Source organism: Lampetra fluviatilis, chromosome 3, assembly GCF_964198595.1.
Source record: "Lampetra fluviatilis chromosome 3, kcLamFluv1.1, whole genome shotgun sequence".
Lineage (NCBI taxonomy): Eukaryota > Metazoa > Chordata > Hyperoartia > Petromyzontiformes > Petromyzontidae > Lampetra > Lampetra fluviatilis.
In genome coordinates, this window is record NC_136277.1 from 7028004 (window position 1) to 7044459 (window position 16456).

Below are 16456 nucleotides of genomic sequence, written 5' to 3' on the forward strand. Positions count from 1 at the left end.
TGCCAGATAAAAGGGTAAAAAAACAATTATCATATTTTGCTATTGGAAAAGGAGGTTCCAATAGTGTAAATGCTTACCTTGAGCTCTCATACTCTGATGGTGCATTGTCTTTGAGTTGTGCGCCTTTTGGCATCATCTGGTCCAACACCATGTGGGACAAGGCTCTAAGAAAAGCTGTCTCGGGTGTGGACCAATCAATTTCAAGGACAGTGCATACATTATCAGAGTTGTGTTTTTTTTTGCATTCCAACCACAGGTATTGTGGTCAATGCCAACATGACTCCTTGTAAAAAAGGTATCGGTTTTGGTGCCAGATAAAAGGGTAAAAAAACAATTATCAGATGTTCACTGTGAATTCAGTTAATGTGCAGGAATGGAATCAAGATCACATGAGGAATTAGTGGCTTGGGAAAAACTTCATTTAGTAGTGGATTGACCATGGCTGATGCTGATGATGATGACTTAGGTATTGCTTTATGAAAGTGTTGAATGAGTACATCAGCTACCACTGAGACAAATGCATTTTCATAGTGCTTTGTATAACAGTCAGGAATAATGCATTTTATATGTCTTTAAAATAATCTCATTGATCATATGTATATTAGAGAATAACCAACCTCATAACCAAACATGATTTAGTGTTTATATACGGATGCATAAACACACGTGAACATGTGTAGTGTAATAACGGAGGGCTGCTGTCAGGGAAGGGGTACTGGCAGTAGGGGGCAGTACACATGTCAGCAGAGGGAGATCTAAAGGGAAACCCAGGAAGGGGTCGCTCTGGAAGCCCGAGAACCTACTAGTAGGTTGGAGAAAGAGGGCGTGGCTAGGGCGTGGCCAGGCCACGCCAGGAGGATAAAAGGGGGCCCGGGTCGGGAGCTCGAGGCTGTTGCTGGAAACGGATCCCCTCGCTGTCTAACTGTTCGTCACCTTCATTGCCGCCGTCTCGACCACCTTAGATAGCCACTAGCTAGATGGCCTGCCAACTGTTCCAGCTAGGTAGTGCCATCAAAGAGACGGATGAGTGACGAGCGTGTAGGCATGTGGGGCACTTGTGGTTCCCCAACGTGTAGAATAAAGAAGGTGCCTTAAGAACCCTGTCTCCGACTGAGTCAGTACACTTGCATACACCTCTGTACGTGCACACTTTTCCCAAGGTAAAACACGTAATAATGTTTTGTGCTGAGGATGCTTTGGATGTGAACATAATAACCACATGGCTCGTGAGAGCCACATTGCTGAGATCACCGATAATGCTGAAAGCATGTCCTCTATCACAAGTCTACCCACTCACCCATGCCAATATGTAACGCTGCCCATCCTGTGTGAGTTTGTAGGCAAACGGTTAAGCAATACTTACTGGTATTGGGGGCTCCTCTAGGGTTTCAGAGAGGGCAGCCGTCTAAAGGCAGATATCACACACGTGCTTCAGATTAAACCATCTCAATTTCAACAATTTCTCGACAACCAACAATACAACTGAAACGATATGGAGGAATGAACTATTTAATTTAGATTTTATGTAAATTAATTATGTATGAATGGCAATTTGGAAACCATATTATCAAAATTATTTTAAAAAATAATAATTTATACCGTATTCCTTTCAGTTTTAACATAATTTTCTCAAATTTTGTTGCAACTGATTGGGCCTAATAATTATTTTATCTTCCTAATATAAATATGTTTTAATTAAATATGAGAGAAAATGTACATTTCAAGATGGGAATCAGGCTGGTTAGTTTTACAAGCACAGCAATGTGCATATAAATACTGTAACTAAGAAAAGTAGTTTTTTTTAATCCAATGCTGCGGTGTTAAAGGGTACAATGTTCGAAGTATTGAGTGCTCAACAGGTCAAATCATTTGCCCAAGAACTAAACGGTCCTTGGGTCATTCACCGTTTATATAACTATAGTGGACTGGGTTCCTTTAGCAACATTATGCATATTATGATTAAAGTGTGTTTTCAAAAGCTGCTCTTTATTGTAATACTTTTTAAAAGCATTGCGTAGAAAAAAGTCGAGTGTAATGTTACTAAATTTTTCCCTTATCCCTTCAACTTCGCAGCATTAACCACACCAATTCGTTTCAAAGACAATGCATATATTATACTCTTTGTTTTTTTCGGTAAAGTCACGTAGGTAAAAAATAAATAAAAATAAAATAAATTGAAAATGAATACAACTAAATTAAATCACGACGTTTCAGGTGCAACACAAGTGTCCGTCTTCAGGTGTGGACAAAACACAGCGAAAGAACAATCGCTTGAATATGCCTAAGAGATGGCTGTGACGAGGGATTATATAGTAGCATGTTTTGCTACAAGTATGTGTAGTTAATGCAAACTTAATGCCTTGCAAAAGGTATCTATTTGGTGTTTGAACATCGTAACACCTGTTTTATTGCCAGAGAGGGTAAAACCTATTCTTATTTTTAATCATTTTGGATATTGGAAAAACATGGTGCACAGATATAACTGCTCGACCCGAACCATACATGTTCTGATACTTGCATTGTCTTTGTACTATCTTGATTTGTGCTGTTCGCCTTTTGGCATTATCTGGTCTAACACTGCTGAGACAGGGCCCTAAAAAAGGCTATCTTTGGTGTAGGCCAATCAGTTTCAAAGACAATGTATATATTATTGGAACATGTTTGTCTGCACGTTTTGCCACAAGTATGTTTGGTTAATGCAGACTTGATACCTTGAAAATGGTTCTTATTTGGTGTTTGAAAATCTTAATTAGGTACTGCATAATCTCTGCAACTAGATAAACATACTCTTTGGTTCTTTCGGTAAAGTGACGTAGGTAGAAAAAAAAATCACGACGTTTCGATCGCAACACAAGCGGTCGTCCTCATTCGGAAAAAATACGTGTTGCGATCGAAACGTCGTGATATATTATTTTTTGTTTTATTTTATTTTTCTACCTACGTGACTTTACCGAAATAACCAAAGAGTATGGATTCCTGCAGTCACGAAAGCTTCAAATCAAGATTAGATTTACATAATCGAATTATGTCGATTAACTCTGGAAAAAACAACGAATAGTATATAATCTTGATTTGAAGCTTTCGTGACTGCTATTTTGATTTGTTTTATTAAATGTTATTGTAGTTTTATTTAATTATTTTATTTTATTTCTAACTATGTGACTTTACCGAAAGAACCAAAGAGTAATAGTATATATCCATTGCAAATTATATGACTACATTAACCGCCTCTGGTCTTCGCACCTGATTGGCTCACAATGACGACATCACATTTACCCCCTCTATTTAAGACTGACCCAGGAGGATTTCTCCATAATACTGACTGTTGCTTGATGAGGCTCGTTGTAATTACCAGTGAAACGTCATACTCGAATTTTAAATATTGTGGGTTTAGTCTCTAACACTGAACTATTAATTAATTGGCATGTTTTATTTACATGACAAGCCTTACAATAATATTGGCTGTGTAGGGTGGTGGCAAGTTTCATGACACATTTATATTTACAGGATCTAATCCATAAAAATTAACCCGTAAAAACAAAGTTTTTCACTATAAATCCTTTATATGCGTGGCATCGGTGGTCTTTTAAACGGGCGGCTAGAGTCCTCTCGTCCTCTGGCTTGAGATGGCTGCCACCTATGGGTCAGATGATTGCCTGCCACCATTAAGCAATTGGTAATTAAATATAAAAAAAAAATTCCTAAAAAGTGTAAAATTTTGGATTTTTTTGCAGGAAAATACATTGTCACGCACAACGAGTCTGTGTGCAAAATGTGGATCACGGGAAGTGGGTTAAAAAACGACGGAGAAACTTGCATGGTCGTAAACGCGCAAGCAAGCAAGTGAACTTAATATAAAGGATTTAAAAAAAACTCTATCATGGATTTTAAAAGTTATAATAATGGTTAGTCTGTTAGTTCATGTAACTTTTGTGAAGTTTTATGTAACTTTACGAAATGTTTATGTGCCTTTGGGAGAGTGAATGTAACTATAGCCAAGTTTATGTGCCTTTAGAAAAGTTTACATCACTTATGTGACGTTTATGGCACAAGAGATGTTATATGCTGCGGGTATATGTTGTGAGCGGCAGAGGGCAGTGCAGTAATCCATTTCTGTACTGTATTTTTATGCTCCCATATTTATGCTCCCCATCTCTCACCAACCTGCACTGGTCAGCAGGGTGAAATACGGACAAATTACCCCCATGACCCACATGGTGTGGGGAAGCCCTCATCCAGCAGTGGATGGGGAAAATATCTGTACATGTAAATGCACTCCCAACTCCTAATCCCCACAACCGGGTTCAATCCTATAACTTGTGTTTGCTCCCTCCATCATCACCTCCATACCTTAGCAAGAGCATCCTTCAAGGCGTTGTCATGTGGAATGCCAGCCAGGTTCTGAAAGAAAACACCGTGTGTATAAACAACGTATAGGACAGTCAAACTTCCACTGAATATAATTGTAATTTATTTTAACACAAAGAGATCCATCCATAAGGAACACTTATGGATGTACTTTATCTTAATCAGATAGGATAATATCTAAATGGCAAATCTGTGTGGATTTAGATGAAGTAGGGTATGTAGTGATCAGTTATTTACAGTAAGAGAGCTCATAGAGAAGAGTTGGGAATATGGGAAGGATATCCCTATACCAGGTAAGATAAGCTGGCTGCTTCTAAACCTGTATACTGAGTTCAGGCCTGTGCACAAATATAAGGTGAGACGTCTGGGTGGTTTGATGTAGGGAACCAGTGTTGCTTAAAGTTGTATTTTGTCTCCCACACTCTTTAATGGTGTGCTTGACTATGTATTTTTAGTGACATAGCGCTGACTGTTGGATAGCAACAGCAACTGCAGGTGGCCACTTAGCGCACATGTCGCTGAGCATATACGCGAAAACGGTTGTGCAAGGTGGACATGATCTCTGACATGGAAGAAAATCACCTTGACTAATATGAAAGTGGTAAATATAGGGTATCAATGGTCACAAGAAACTTTCTGGGTTGGGGAGTTCCAAAAAGGGTTACATTTTACATTTGGGCATCAGGCAATTTAAAATGATGCATTTCCTTTATTGAAAATTATCTTCCCCATCTATTACCTTCCTGGTTCATATCATGAAAAGTTGAGAGGAATGTTGTGATTGTTCCACAGGACACTACTACCTTCATTGAAGTAGCGACATACAGTTGTAAAATCAGTTATAAACCTGACCATGGTCACTCCCCTCAACCACGAATAAACAGACAGGATGTTACACAGGGGTGAAACTTTCAAGTGTCCCACCTTACCATCGGTGTCCTCAAAAGTACTCTAAACTAAATAGTTGTAGATCCTCTGTGTGAGGCTCTGAGCTTCACATTATCATGGTTTGGTGCATGGGCTGATGGTGCAAGGGCTGATGAACACGTATCCTTGGTGAACAACCACTTTCAGCTATTATTCCAGTCGGTATGTTAACCTTCATCATAATTTCAGCACTTTTAGGGAAATTAACTCTCCACTATGGTGCAACCTTAATTTCCCACCAACAGTCTCTTCTAAATAAGTAATTAACGAGATAGTGTCACTGTCTCTCTCATCTCTTGCCATGTAAATGGCTACAAGGAATGAATGTAAACGTCCGTCAAGCAAAACTCGACTTGGTAAAGTTCTCTTGCAAGAAACCGGCTTCCTGTCCAGTTGACAATCATCCATCCAGGTTGTGTGCCAAAGGTGTTTAAAAAAAATCTGGACAACTAAATTTCCTCTAAAAAGGGTTGAATCTGGGTCTGTTATCTTACCTATAAACGTAATTTTTTGTCTGTCTGTCTCTCTGTCTGTTTCACTGTCTGTCTATCTGCACACGCCTTGGAATGCTTTTAACTGACAAACTGCTGGATTTACGTTTCAACAAAATACACACATACCACACAATAAGCAAACAGACGAAAAATCGCTACATGTTTTTCCCATCCGTAAAATGTAAAGTAGTTAAATTAACAATGTATTACTATTTATTACTATATTACTACACTTATCGCGGCGCCAAAGCACGCATCTGCACATGCGCGGATATGCTGACTCACAGGAGCTCGCTCAAAGTCAGGAGTAAGGAGATACTACTGTAGAGTCGTCGGCAGAGGCGTTGTGTCAGGAAAACCCGAAGTTGTCCCTGGTGCAGCGAGGAGAATTACGGTCGCTGCTGCGCGAGTTTTTGGATGTGTTTAGTAAAAGTAAAGTTGATATCGGCCGTACCTCCCTGTTGCAACACCGCATTGATACGGGGGAGGCAGGCCCGATTCGTCAGAACTCATATCAGTTGAGTCCACTGGAGAAAGAGCATGTGCAACAGGTGGTGAATGAGATGTTTAGCCGCCGATATCATTTTTCCTTCTACCAGCCCATGGGGAGCGCCCGTGGTGCTGGTTAAGAATCATGATGGCAGTCTTAGGTTTTGTGTAAATTTTCGTAAGTTAAATAAGGTCTCGGTGCCTGACGCATACCCACTCACACGCATGGATGCTCCCTGGACGCATTGTCCGGTGCGCGTTTTTTTTCTATGCTCCACTTATTATCAGGGTTTTGGCAACTTCCCCTTGAGGAGTTGTCAAAGCCTAAGACCGCGTTCCGCACGCCCCAGAGACTCTTCCAATTGAATTGTCTCCTGATGGGATTGCATTCGACCCCGGCCACCTTTCAGCAGCTTATGGAACCTGTTTTGGCTGACCCGCAGTGGGACTACTGCCTCATCTATTTAGATGATATTATCGTGTTCAGCAGCACTTTTGAAGAACACCTCCAGCGGTTGTGATCTGTGTTTGTTAGGGTGCGATCGGCTAATCTGAAATTGAAGCCCGCTAAATGTCATTTGCTGCAAACTTACGTACGTTACTTGGGTCACATCATTAGTTTAAACGGAATAGCCATGGACCCTGAGAAAATGGCGTGCATGCGAGAATGGCCGACCCCCAAGTCCGTGGGTGAGGTACGTCACTTCATTGGGTTTGCGTCGTACTATCGCAGATTCGTGCCACAGTTTGCCACAGTAGCTAAGCTCCGACATGCTCTGACGGTCAAGAACGAGAGATTCAAGTGGGGGGTGGAGGAGAAGGCTGCGTTTGTAGCACTTCGTGAGTGCCTATCCAACGCGCCCCCACTCGACTATCCGGATTTTTCCCTGCTGTTTGTTCTCGACACGGATGCTAGTGACATGGGTATAGGAGCCATACTGTTGCGTATGGCAGCCGCGTCTTGTCCGCTGCAGAACATCGCGACTGTGTTACCCGCAGGGAACTATTGGCCATGGTGTACTTTGTACAACAGTATAGGCCTTATCTCTACGGCAGATAATTTATTGTTTGCATGGATCATGCGGCCCTTCAGTACTCCCTGCGAGTGGACCAACCTTCCGGCCAGCTCTCACGCTGGCTGTAAATTCTCCAGGAGTAATCGTTCCGCATGATATACCGTAAAGGGGTGCAGCATTGCACCGCTGACACGTTATCCCACCTGCCCCAAAGGCGAGTTGTGCGTGTTCATCCGGCGCGGGTCGTTGTAAACCTCCGGCGGCGGGGCCTGCGGCCGTCATAGCGGTGCTTGATGAAGGGGAGCCCGCCGAGGTGGTCGCGCTGGGTGACAGCGTTTTGCACCTTACGTGCGCCGAGTGGGGGTGGTTGCAGATGGAAGATGTGTCCCTTATGGCTTTGCAGGGTCGTGCTGAATCGGGGCACAAAGAGTCTGCTCCCTCTGATGCCCCGCGACTGGCCCTTCGGGACGGCCTTTTGATGTTGGGGGATGAAGAGCTGCATCGTCATCGCATTGTGGTTCCCACTGCCCTTCAAGGCAGGTTGACTTGGGTGGTGCACAAGGACATATTGTTACATCTCGGGGTGCCGAAGACGTTAACATTGCAGCACGACTTTTATCGGCGAGGAATGTCGAGCGACGTGCACAACTTGATTAAGGGTTCTACTGACTGCGTGCGCAGAAGACCGCCATTGAGGAAGTCCCAGCCTCCCCTGCAGTCCATCTCGGTGTCGCAGATTGGTCGTGCTCGACATTCTAGGACCCTTTCAGGCCACGCAGAGAGGGAATACGTTTACCCTGGTTGGTGTTGAATATTTTTTGCGCTGGCCGATGGCCTGACCGTTGTCCGACCAGTCGAGAGCTTCTATTGCCGAGGCGTTTTTGCATGGATGTGTAATGGATAAAGGGGCTCCCAAGCAGCTTCTTACGGATGAGGGGCGGAATTTTTCTTCGAAGCTGCTGCGCAAAGTTTGTGACGCGCTGGGCACTAGGAAGATTAGAACGTAGCCATACCATCCCCAAACGGACGGAATGGTGGAACGCCTGCATAGAACCCTGACATCCATGCTCTGTCAGGCGGTTAGTGCAGCTCCAACTGATTGGGATCTGAATGTTCCAGGAGTCCTGGTAGCATACAGGATGGCTCCCCACGCTTTCACGGGAATTTCACTGTTTTTCTCATGTGTAATAAAACATTTCGACGACGATTGTTGGCTGGTGTCTTTCTTTCTTTATTTCGATGCTGCTGTACAGCTCCACGCTCCCTCCCGGGTGGTTCCGCTCTCTCCTCCCGCGCGCGCACGCATTGACTTCTTCCCGCGCATGGCTCTCTCACTCTCTCCGCTCCTGCGCAGCGCTGGCTGACGGCGAGCAAAGAGTCGACCCTCGGCCCGCCACGTGGCCGCTGGCGTGCCGAGCGGACGAGACACCGTTCCACTTCTAGGCTTCCCACACTGACCCCGAGCCCCTTCCGGCTTCCCCTTATATCCCTATCCAGGCCCCGCCTATAGCCACACCCCCTCTCAAACCTTCTCGATAGTTCCCACGAGCACCCTTGAGCTCCGCCCATGAACTTAGGCCCAGACGAACCCACTCATCCTGATTGGCTTATGACTGATGCAGCGGAGCCTATCCAGCCTTTCGGCGTCCGTCGGTGTACTCTCTCATTACATCACCCCCCCCTGGTGTAAAAGACTAGCTGTCCCGGCTAGGAATGAAGTAGGCCAGTAATGTGAGAGAGATACCACGAATTCCGGAGAGAATAACAAGAACAGAATGCATGAATCGGATGCAACGAGCATAATAACAAAAGCAACAAGTAACAAGAATGAACGAAATAGGAATGATTTGGAACAGGTCCGCGACGCCGGACCATCACCAGCATTGACGCGAGGCCCCGCTGAATCCGACACAGCGAGAGGCAGGAGTGCGGATGGTGTGGCGGCGGACACGGCCGGTGAAGGGCTGGCCCGAGCGGGGTCCTCAGCAGCAGAAGGAGTCCTCAAGGGCCCCTCGTCTGGCCGGGGTTGTGGTCCACCAACGGAGGAGTCGGTGCTGAAGCTGGAGCCAGAGCAGCGGGAGGCAGTGGAGGACAAGGGCGACCCCGGCAATCCCGGGCAAAGTGGCCCAAGCGTCCACACCTGAAACACGTTACGGCAGCCCGTCGAGTAGCCCCGTCGTCGGCCCCGCGCAAATTGTAGGACCCCTCGCGACGCGAGTCCGGCCTCCTCCGCGAATACCAGCGAGGAGCAGCGGCAGCCAGATTCCCGTCCCTCACGTCGTCCGGGATGTGGACGACCTTCGATGGCGACCATCCCTCGCCATCTCGAGCCGGGTCCCCCGACCAGGCAGCCATCTGTGCCCAACGCTGCAAGTTGTCCTGCACGTTGAGGCATCTAGCGGTCCATCTGGACGTCAGCGGCTCATGACCGCACACCGGCAATGTAATGCCCATGTCCTTTGCCAACTCAAGCATCTTGCCCAAGATGAGAGGGTCGAGCACCTCAGGCTTGGCATCAGGGTAAGCGGCCATCGCAAGCGCCAACAGAGCACCCCGGTAGGCAAGGGGAAATTCATTACACCCCCGCCTATGAAGCATAAACTTCCGCTGGGTATCTGAAGGTGGCTCGTATACTTCAGCCATCTCGGCAAACGCGTTCTTCAACGTCATCTTTTTGTTGGAAGGAATGGAGCGGAACACCGCTAGCGACACGTCCTCGAGAAGGGTAGGCAGCGCAACCAAAGCCTCCTCCTCCGTCCACCGCACCGAACGGAATGTCGACTTGAACCGCCATGTAAAAGCACTCCAGTCGCCGCCTGCGATGAATTCTTTGATGTAGGGGAGACGATGGCTGCGCCCCGTTCCGCCGCCTCCGGCGGGCTCAGTCCCGCCCGGCAGCGCGCCACGCGGCTCCGGCGAAATGGCGGGGTCCGATTGTGCCCCCGCAGCTGCGCCGAAGATGGCGGCCTCCCACCACGTAGCGTCCACCACGATCGTAATGGCGGATGGCCGTAATGGCGGCCGTGGACTGCATGAAGGGACCATCCGAGGCCCCCAAAAAGAGAGACCTGCTCATCACCACTCAGCGGCACGTCCTGTGGCCGTCCTGGCGCCACAGGCGACGCTACCAGCATCAGGAGCTGGAGCAGAACCGTGCGGAGAAAGTCGAGTTGCTCTGCAACATGCCGCCAGCCGTCATCCGCACGCGGAAACGAAGACGCCTCTGCCCCGACGTCCTTCTTCGGTGCCATGGCCGCACCAGCCGTGGTTACAGTAACCGGGTCCACGGCACCCGGGGTCGGCAGGTCTTGAGTGAGCAAGTCGTTATCGTCATTGGAGGTGGATTCTGTGGGTTCTTTTTCTTGAGATGCTTGGACATCCTTGCACTTCGTCGCGTTATCTCGTTTCAAAAACCACTTCTGGCACCAGTTGAAATAAAACACTTCGACGATGATTGTTGGCTGGTGTCTTTCTTTCTTTATTTCGATGTTGCTGTACAGCTCCACGCTCCTTCCCAGGTGGTCCCGCTCTCACCTCCCGCATGCGCACGCGTTGACTTCTTCCTGCGCGCGGCTCTCTCACTCTCTCTCTCCGACTCCTGCACACCGCTGGCTGACGGCGCGCAAGGAGTCGACCCTCGGCCTGCCACGTGGCTGCTGGCGTGCCGAGAGGACAAGATGCCGTTCCGCTTCCAGGTTTCCCACACTGACCCCGAGCCCCTTCCGGCTTCCCCTTATATCCCTATCCAGTCCCCGCCTCTAGCCACGCCCCCTCTCAAACCTTCTCAATAGTTCCCACGAGCACCCTTGAGCTCCGCCCAACTTAGGCCCAGACAAACCCACTCATCCTGATTGGATTATGACTGATGCAGCGGAGCCTATCAAGCCGGTCGGCGTCCGTCGGTGTACTCTCTCATTACATCACCCCCCCCCCTGGTGTAAAAGACTAGCTGTCCCGGCTAGGAATGAAGTAGGCCAGTAATGTGAGAGAGATACCACGAATTCCGGAGAGAATAACAAGAACAGAATGCATGAATCGGATGCAACGAGCATAATAACAAAAGCAACAAGTAACAAGAATGAACGAAATAGGAATGATTTGGAACAGGTCCGCGACGCCGGACCATCTCCGGCATTGACGCGAGGCCCCGCTGAATCCGACACAGCAAGAGGCAGGAGTGCGGATGGTGTGGCGGCGGACACGGCCGGTGAAGGGCTGGCCCGAGCGGGGTCCTCAGCAGCAGAAGGAGTCCTCAAGGGCCCCTCGTCTGGCCGGGGTTGTGGTCCACCAACGGAGGAGTCGGTGCTGAAGCTGGAGCCAGAGCAGCGGGAGGCAGTGGAGGACAAGGGCGACCCCGGCAATCCCGGGCAAAGTGGCCCAAGCGTCCACACCTGAAACACGTTACGGCAGCCCGTCGAGTAGCCCCGTCGTCGGCCCCGCGCAAATTGTAGGACCCCTCGCGACGCGAGTCCGGCCTCCTCCGCGAATACCAGCGAGGAGCAGCGGCAGCCAGATTCCCGTCCCTCACGTCGTCCGGGATGTGGACGACCTTCGATGGCGACCATCCCTTCGGCTCGCCATCTCGAGCCGGGTCCCCCGACCAGGCAGCCATCTGTGCCCAACGCTGCAAGTTGTCCTGCACGTTGAGGCATCTAGCGGTCCATCTGGACGTCAGCGGCTCATGACCGCACACCGGCAATGTAATGCCCATGTCCTTTGCCAACTCAAGCATCTTGCCCAAGATGAGAGGGTCGAGCACCTCAGGCTTGGCGTCAGGGTAAGCGGCCATCGCAAGCGCCAACAGAGCACCCCGGTAGGCAAGGGGAAATTCATTACACCCCCGCTTATGAAGCATAAACTTCCGCTGGGTATCTGAAGGTGGCTCGTATACTTCAGCCATCTCGGCAAATGCGTTCTTCAACGTCATCTTTTTGTTGGAAGGAATGGAGCGGAACACCGCTAGCGACACGTCCTCGAGAAGGGTAGGCAGAGCAACCAAAGCCTCCTCCTCCGTCCACCGCACCGAACGGAATGCCGACTTGAACCGCCATGTAAAAGCACTCCAGTCGCCGCCTGCGATGAATTCTTTGATGTAGGGGAGACGATGGCTGCGCCCCGTTCCGCCGCCTCCGGCGGGCTCAGTCCCGCCCGGCAGCGCGCCACGCGGCTCCGGCGAAATGGCGGGGTCCGATTGTGCCCCCGCAGCTGCGCCGAAGATGGCGGCCTCCCCCCACGTAGCGTCCACCACGATCGTAATGGCGGATGGCCGTAATGGCGGCCGTGGACTGCATGAAGGGACCATCCGAGGCCCCCAAAAAGAGAGACCTGCTCGTCACCACTCAGCGGCACGTCCTGTGGCCGTCCTGGCGCCACAGGCGACGCTACCAGCATCAGGAGCTGGAGCAGAACCGTGCGGAGAAAGTCGAGTTGCTCTGCAACATGCCGCCAGCCGTCATCCGCACGCGGAAACGAAGACGCCTCTGCCCCGACGTCCTTCTTCGGTGCCATGGCCGCACCAGCCGTGGTTACAGTAACCGGGTCCACGGCACCCGGGGTCGGCAGGTCCTGAGTGAGCAAGTCGTTATCGTCATTGGAGGTGGATTCTGTGGGTTCTTTTTCTTGAGATGCTTGGACATCCTTGCACTTCGTCGCGTTATCTCGTTTCAAAAACCACTTCTGGCACCAGTTGAAATAAAACACTTCGACGATGATTGTTGGCTGGTGTCTTTCTTTCTTTATTTCGATGTTGCTGTACAGCTCCACGCTCCTTCCCAGGTGGTCCCGCTCTCACCTCCCGCACGCGCACGCGTTGACTTCTTCCTGCGCGCGGCTCTCTCACTCTCTCTCTCCGACTCCTGCACACCGCTGGCTGACGGCGCGCAAGGAGTCGACCCTCGGCCTGCCACGTGGCTGCTGGCGTGCCGAGAGGACAAGATGCCGTTCCGCTTCCAGGTTTCCCACACTGACCCCGAGCCCCTTCCGGCTTCCCCTTATATCCCTATCCAGTCCCCGCCTCTAGCCACGCCCCCTCTCAAACCTTCTCAATAGTTCCCACGAGCACCCTTGAGCTCCGCCCAACTTAGGCCCAGACGAACCCACTCATCCTGATTGGATTATGACTGATGCAGCGGAGCCTATCAAGCCGGTCGGCGTCCGTCGGTGTACTCTCTCATTACACATGTATGGAAGAGAAAATGAACCTTCCATGGAGGTTCAATTGCGTCTGTCATAGAACAAGGGTAAAACGATCTTCCCTACACCCCTGCAAATTATGCTAAAGCACGTTTTAGCAGCATGTGAAGCGGCCAAGGCAAACACCGCCAAAGCGCAGGCGGCTAACGAACGGAATACAGGGCGGCATGACCATGTGCTGCATTGGGCCATAGGGGACCGGGCATGGTTGCACTGCCCGCAGGTGCCGTTGGGAACGTCCCCTAAATTGCATCGGCCGTGGCAAGGTCCCGTGGAAGTGGTTGAGGTCAAACGGCCGTAGTGCGTACGGATATGGGTGGGCCGTCGCCGGTGGTTTGTCCATCTGTCGCGGTTGAAGCCTTATATTCCTCCCCAAACTGACACCTCAAATACCTCGTTTGCTCGTTGTGCAACATTTTTTAAGACCCTGAACTAATTCTCTGCAAGATTAATGTTTATCTTTTTGTTTAGTTGCTGCTGTGCTCACGCACCACGAATCTCTCTTGTGAAATAGCTAGGTAACGGACTGAACAGGACCATCCATGTAACCCATGTAACAAATCAAATAAACTCAAACACTGTAGGCCTGGGTGGGTGGAAATGCTTTGTAGCTGAAGCAGAATTGACATTCCCTTGCTTACACTGATGTTACCGATACCAAGGAATTCAAGTGGAAATTGCCAAAATCCGTGACAATAATTTGCCACACTGCACAAGTGTATTCATATCTGGGTGAGTGTCTCCGTGCCTGTGTGTCTCTTTGAGCCTGTGTCTCAGTATCTGTGTGAGTGTGGGGAGCGGTAGTAGAACTTTGAGTGGCAGATCTGTGCGAGAAGGCAAACCAGTTGCGAAGCACTGCAGTAGTTGATGGTAGACAATCTGATACCTTCACCATGAAGTCCGGTGTTATTCAAGGATCTGTTTTGTCTCTAGAATTACTGTATTTCTTCTATTTATAAATGAGTTATATTCCATTCATCGTATGATCCACTACTTTGCGGAACAGGGCACTTCATGCACCACTTAAATCACAAGCTGAAGGTAATATATTATTCACTGCCCAATGTGCATGTATGAAACATTAATCTGCTTGACGTAATAGTCTCATGTGACCTGTCATGGAATGGCTATATTACTAATATGGCTAAGGAGGCATCGAAATTTGATGTTCTTATCTGCGCCAAAGCCTTATTGAATTCCTCACAATTATTACGACTACACAAAGCACAAAATTTGCCTAAGTTGGAATCCTGTCGTCACATCTGCCGTACAGGACCCAGTTCCGACCTCAGTACACTGGAGATAATTCAATGCAAGCAGTCATATTGGCTGCTTACCATCAATTAATTTCCTACTTATAATTATGATATCGTTAAAATCATGATTACTTTCACTTGATAATTCCTCCACCCATGCTGAGTTTAACAGCCAGATTGTTTAATCTCATCCACACTATTCAACCACCACACTGCAGGTTAAATGACTTATACATCTTTCTTCCCTCACACTCATTGACTGTGGAATTTCATCCTTTTTGGTCCCTTTGCACACATTCTTGTAAACCTGGTAAATTCAAGGTTGGCATTAAATAATATATTAAACCTTCAATCATACTATTTGTTACTGGCCTTAATACTCAGAAACTGTGCAAAAAGATCGCAAACGCGGAATCAGGCCCGAGGTGTCGGTAACAAACCGATTGGTACTTGCGCTGCACCCTGAGCACGTCCAGGGGGCTGAGGCCGCTCCTCTGGCCGATGGGAGCTTTAGCTGCTGTCGTGGGGGTGATCGTCTCACTCATGCGGTCCGAGGATGAGGCGTACCTGGAGAGGGGATCAGCGCGTTACACACTGGACTTGTGTGACTGGTTACCACTCGAAACCTTTTACTAATTAGTTCATAGATGTGTAATTAATCATTTACTGTCAACAGATGTTTTTTAAGTCAAACATACGTTATTGCCGAACAAAAGCCTGTTGAGTTTTAATTAGGCATGGGGTGAATCTGATGCCAGATTCTGATTCGATGCTGTTTTAGGACATATTAAGGATTCAGTTTAACACGTAGGCTTTCGCGACCAATATTGTTCATAATCAACGATTTTTTGGGTTTTAGATCGCGTTATTTATAAATGTGTCGTAACCCTCCACCACCCGACACGGCCAATCAGTAAAAAAAAAGTGTCACGTTGACAAAAGACAAATAGTTCACTGCTTTAGCCCACCGGTGTGTTGAAGCGTGAAACCACAACATTTACAATTTGAGTACGACGTTTCGCTGGTAATTGCATCCAGCATCATCGGGCAATTCGCCAGAATGGTGAGGCTCTGCTGTGTCTCCCGTTCTTATATAGAGCAACAGCAGGGTGACGTCATCATTAACTCATTAACTCATCAGGTGCAAAGATTTGAGGGGGGGGTTATTGTAATTATATACTTGATTAGTAATAAGGCTATTGTTACGATGCGAGTTGTTGTAAGGATTCACTGAATCAAAATCTGTGTGCTACATTGAAGCTGAATTTGTGCACTCAGCGCCTGCAGGCAGAGAAAGGCACGTGGCAGCTCCTCCTGCCAAACTGTAGTGAGCACACAAAGTTACGTAATTTTTAATATACATTAATACAATATAGTCCTCGACTTACAAACGACCGACTCACGGACATCTGCACTTACGAACCAGCTCCAATGAGATATTTATGTTTTAACATATTCTGAGAAATGCGAACTTGCACTTTTAAACTGAACCACGGAACTATTTTGTTCAGCAGAATGATCCTCCGCGAGATGTAACGAGTATGCCTTGTGCTGGGAGGGAGTGTTTTTGCGTGTACGCACGCGCACATGTGTGTGTGAGTGAAAGTGAATGTACGTGTGTGCGCGCACGACCCTCCGTGTGTGTGTGTTTGGGGAGTGTTCATGCAATGGTTAGCGCACTGCGCAAGCAACCCAGCAACCCGAGTTTGATCGA

At 48.3% G+C, this 16456-nt stretch overlaps 1 protein-coding gene across 1 annotated transcript in view; it reads right to left on the reverse strand.

Moving 5' to 3' along the window:
* Positions 1-1348: 1348 nt before the first annotated feature.
* The window catches only part of LOC144948113 (uncharacterized), a 128114-nt gene continuing 113006 nt past the window's right edge, over positions 1349-16456 (reverse strand). The window contains exons 33-35 of the mRNA XM_078877545.1: positions 15183-15309; positions 4351-4401; positions 1349-1405 (exon numbers count right to left, since the gene is read on the reverse strand). Coding sequence (XP_078733671.1) covers positions 1349-1405; positions 4351-4401; positions 15183-15309 — 235 coding nt within the window. The remainder of the gene's footprint in view (positions 1406-4350; positions 4402-15182; positions 15310-16456) is intronic.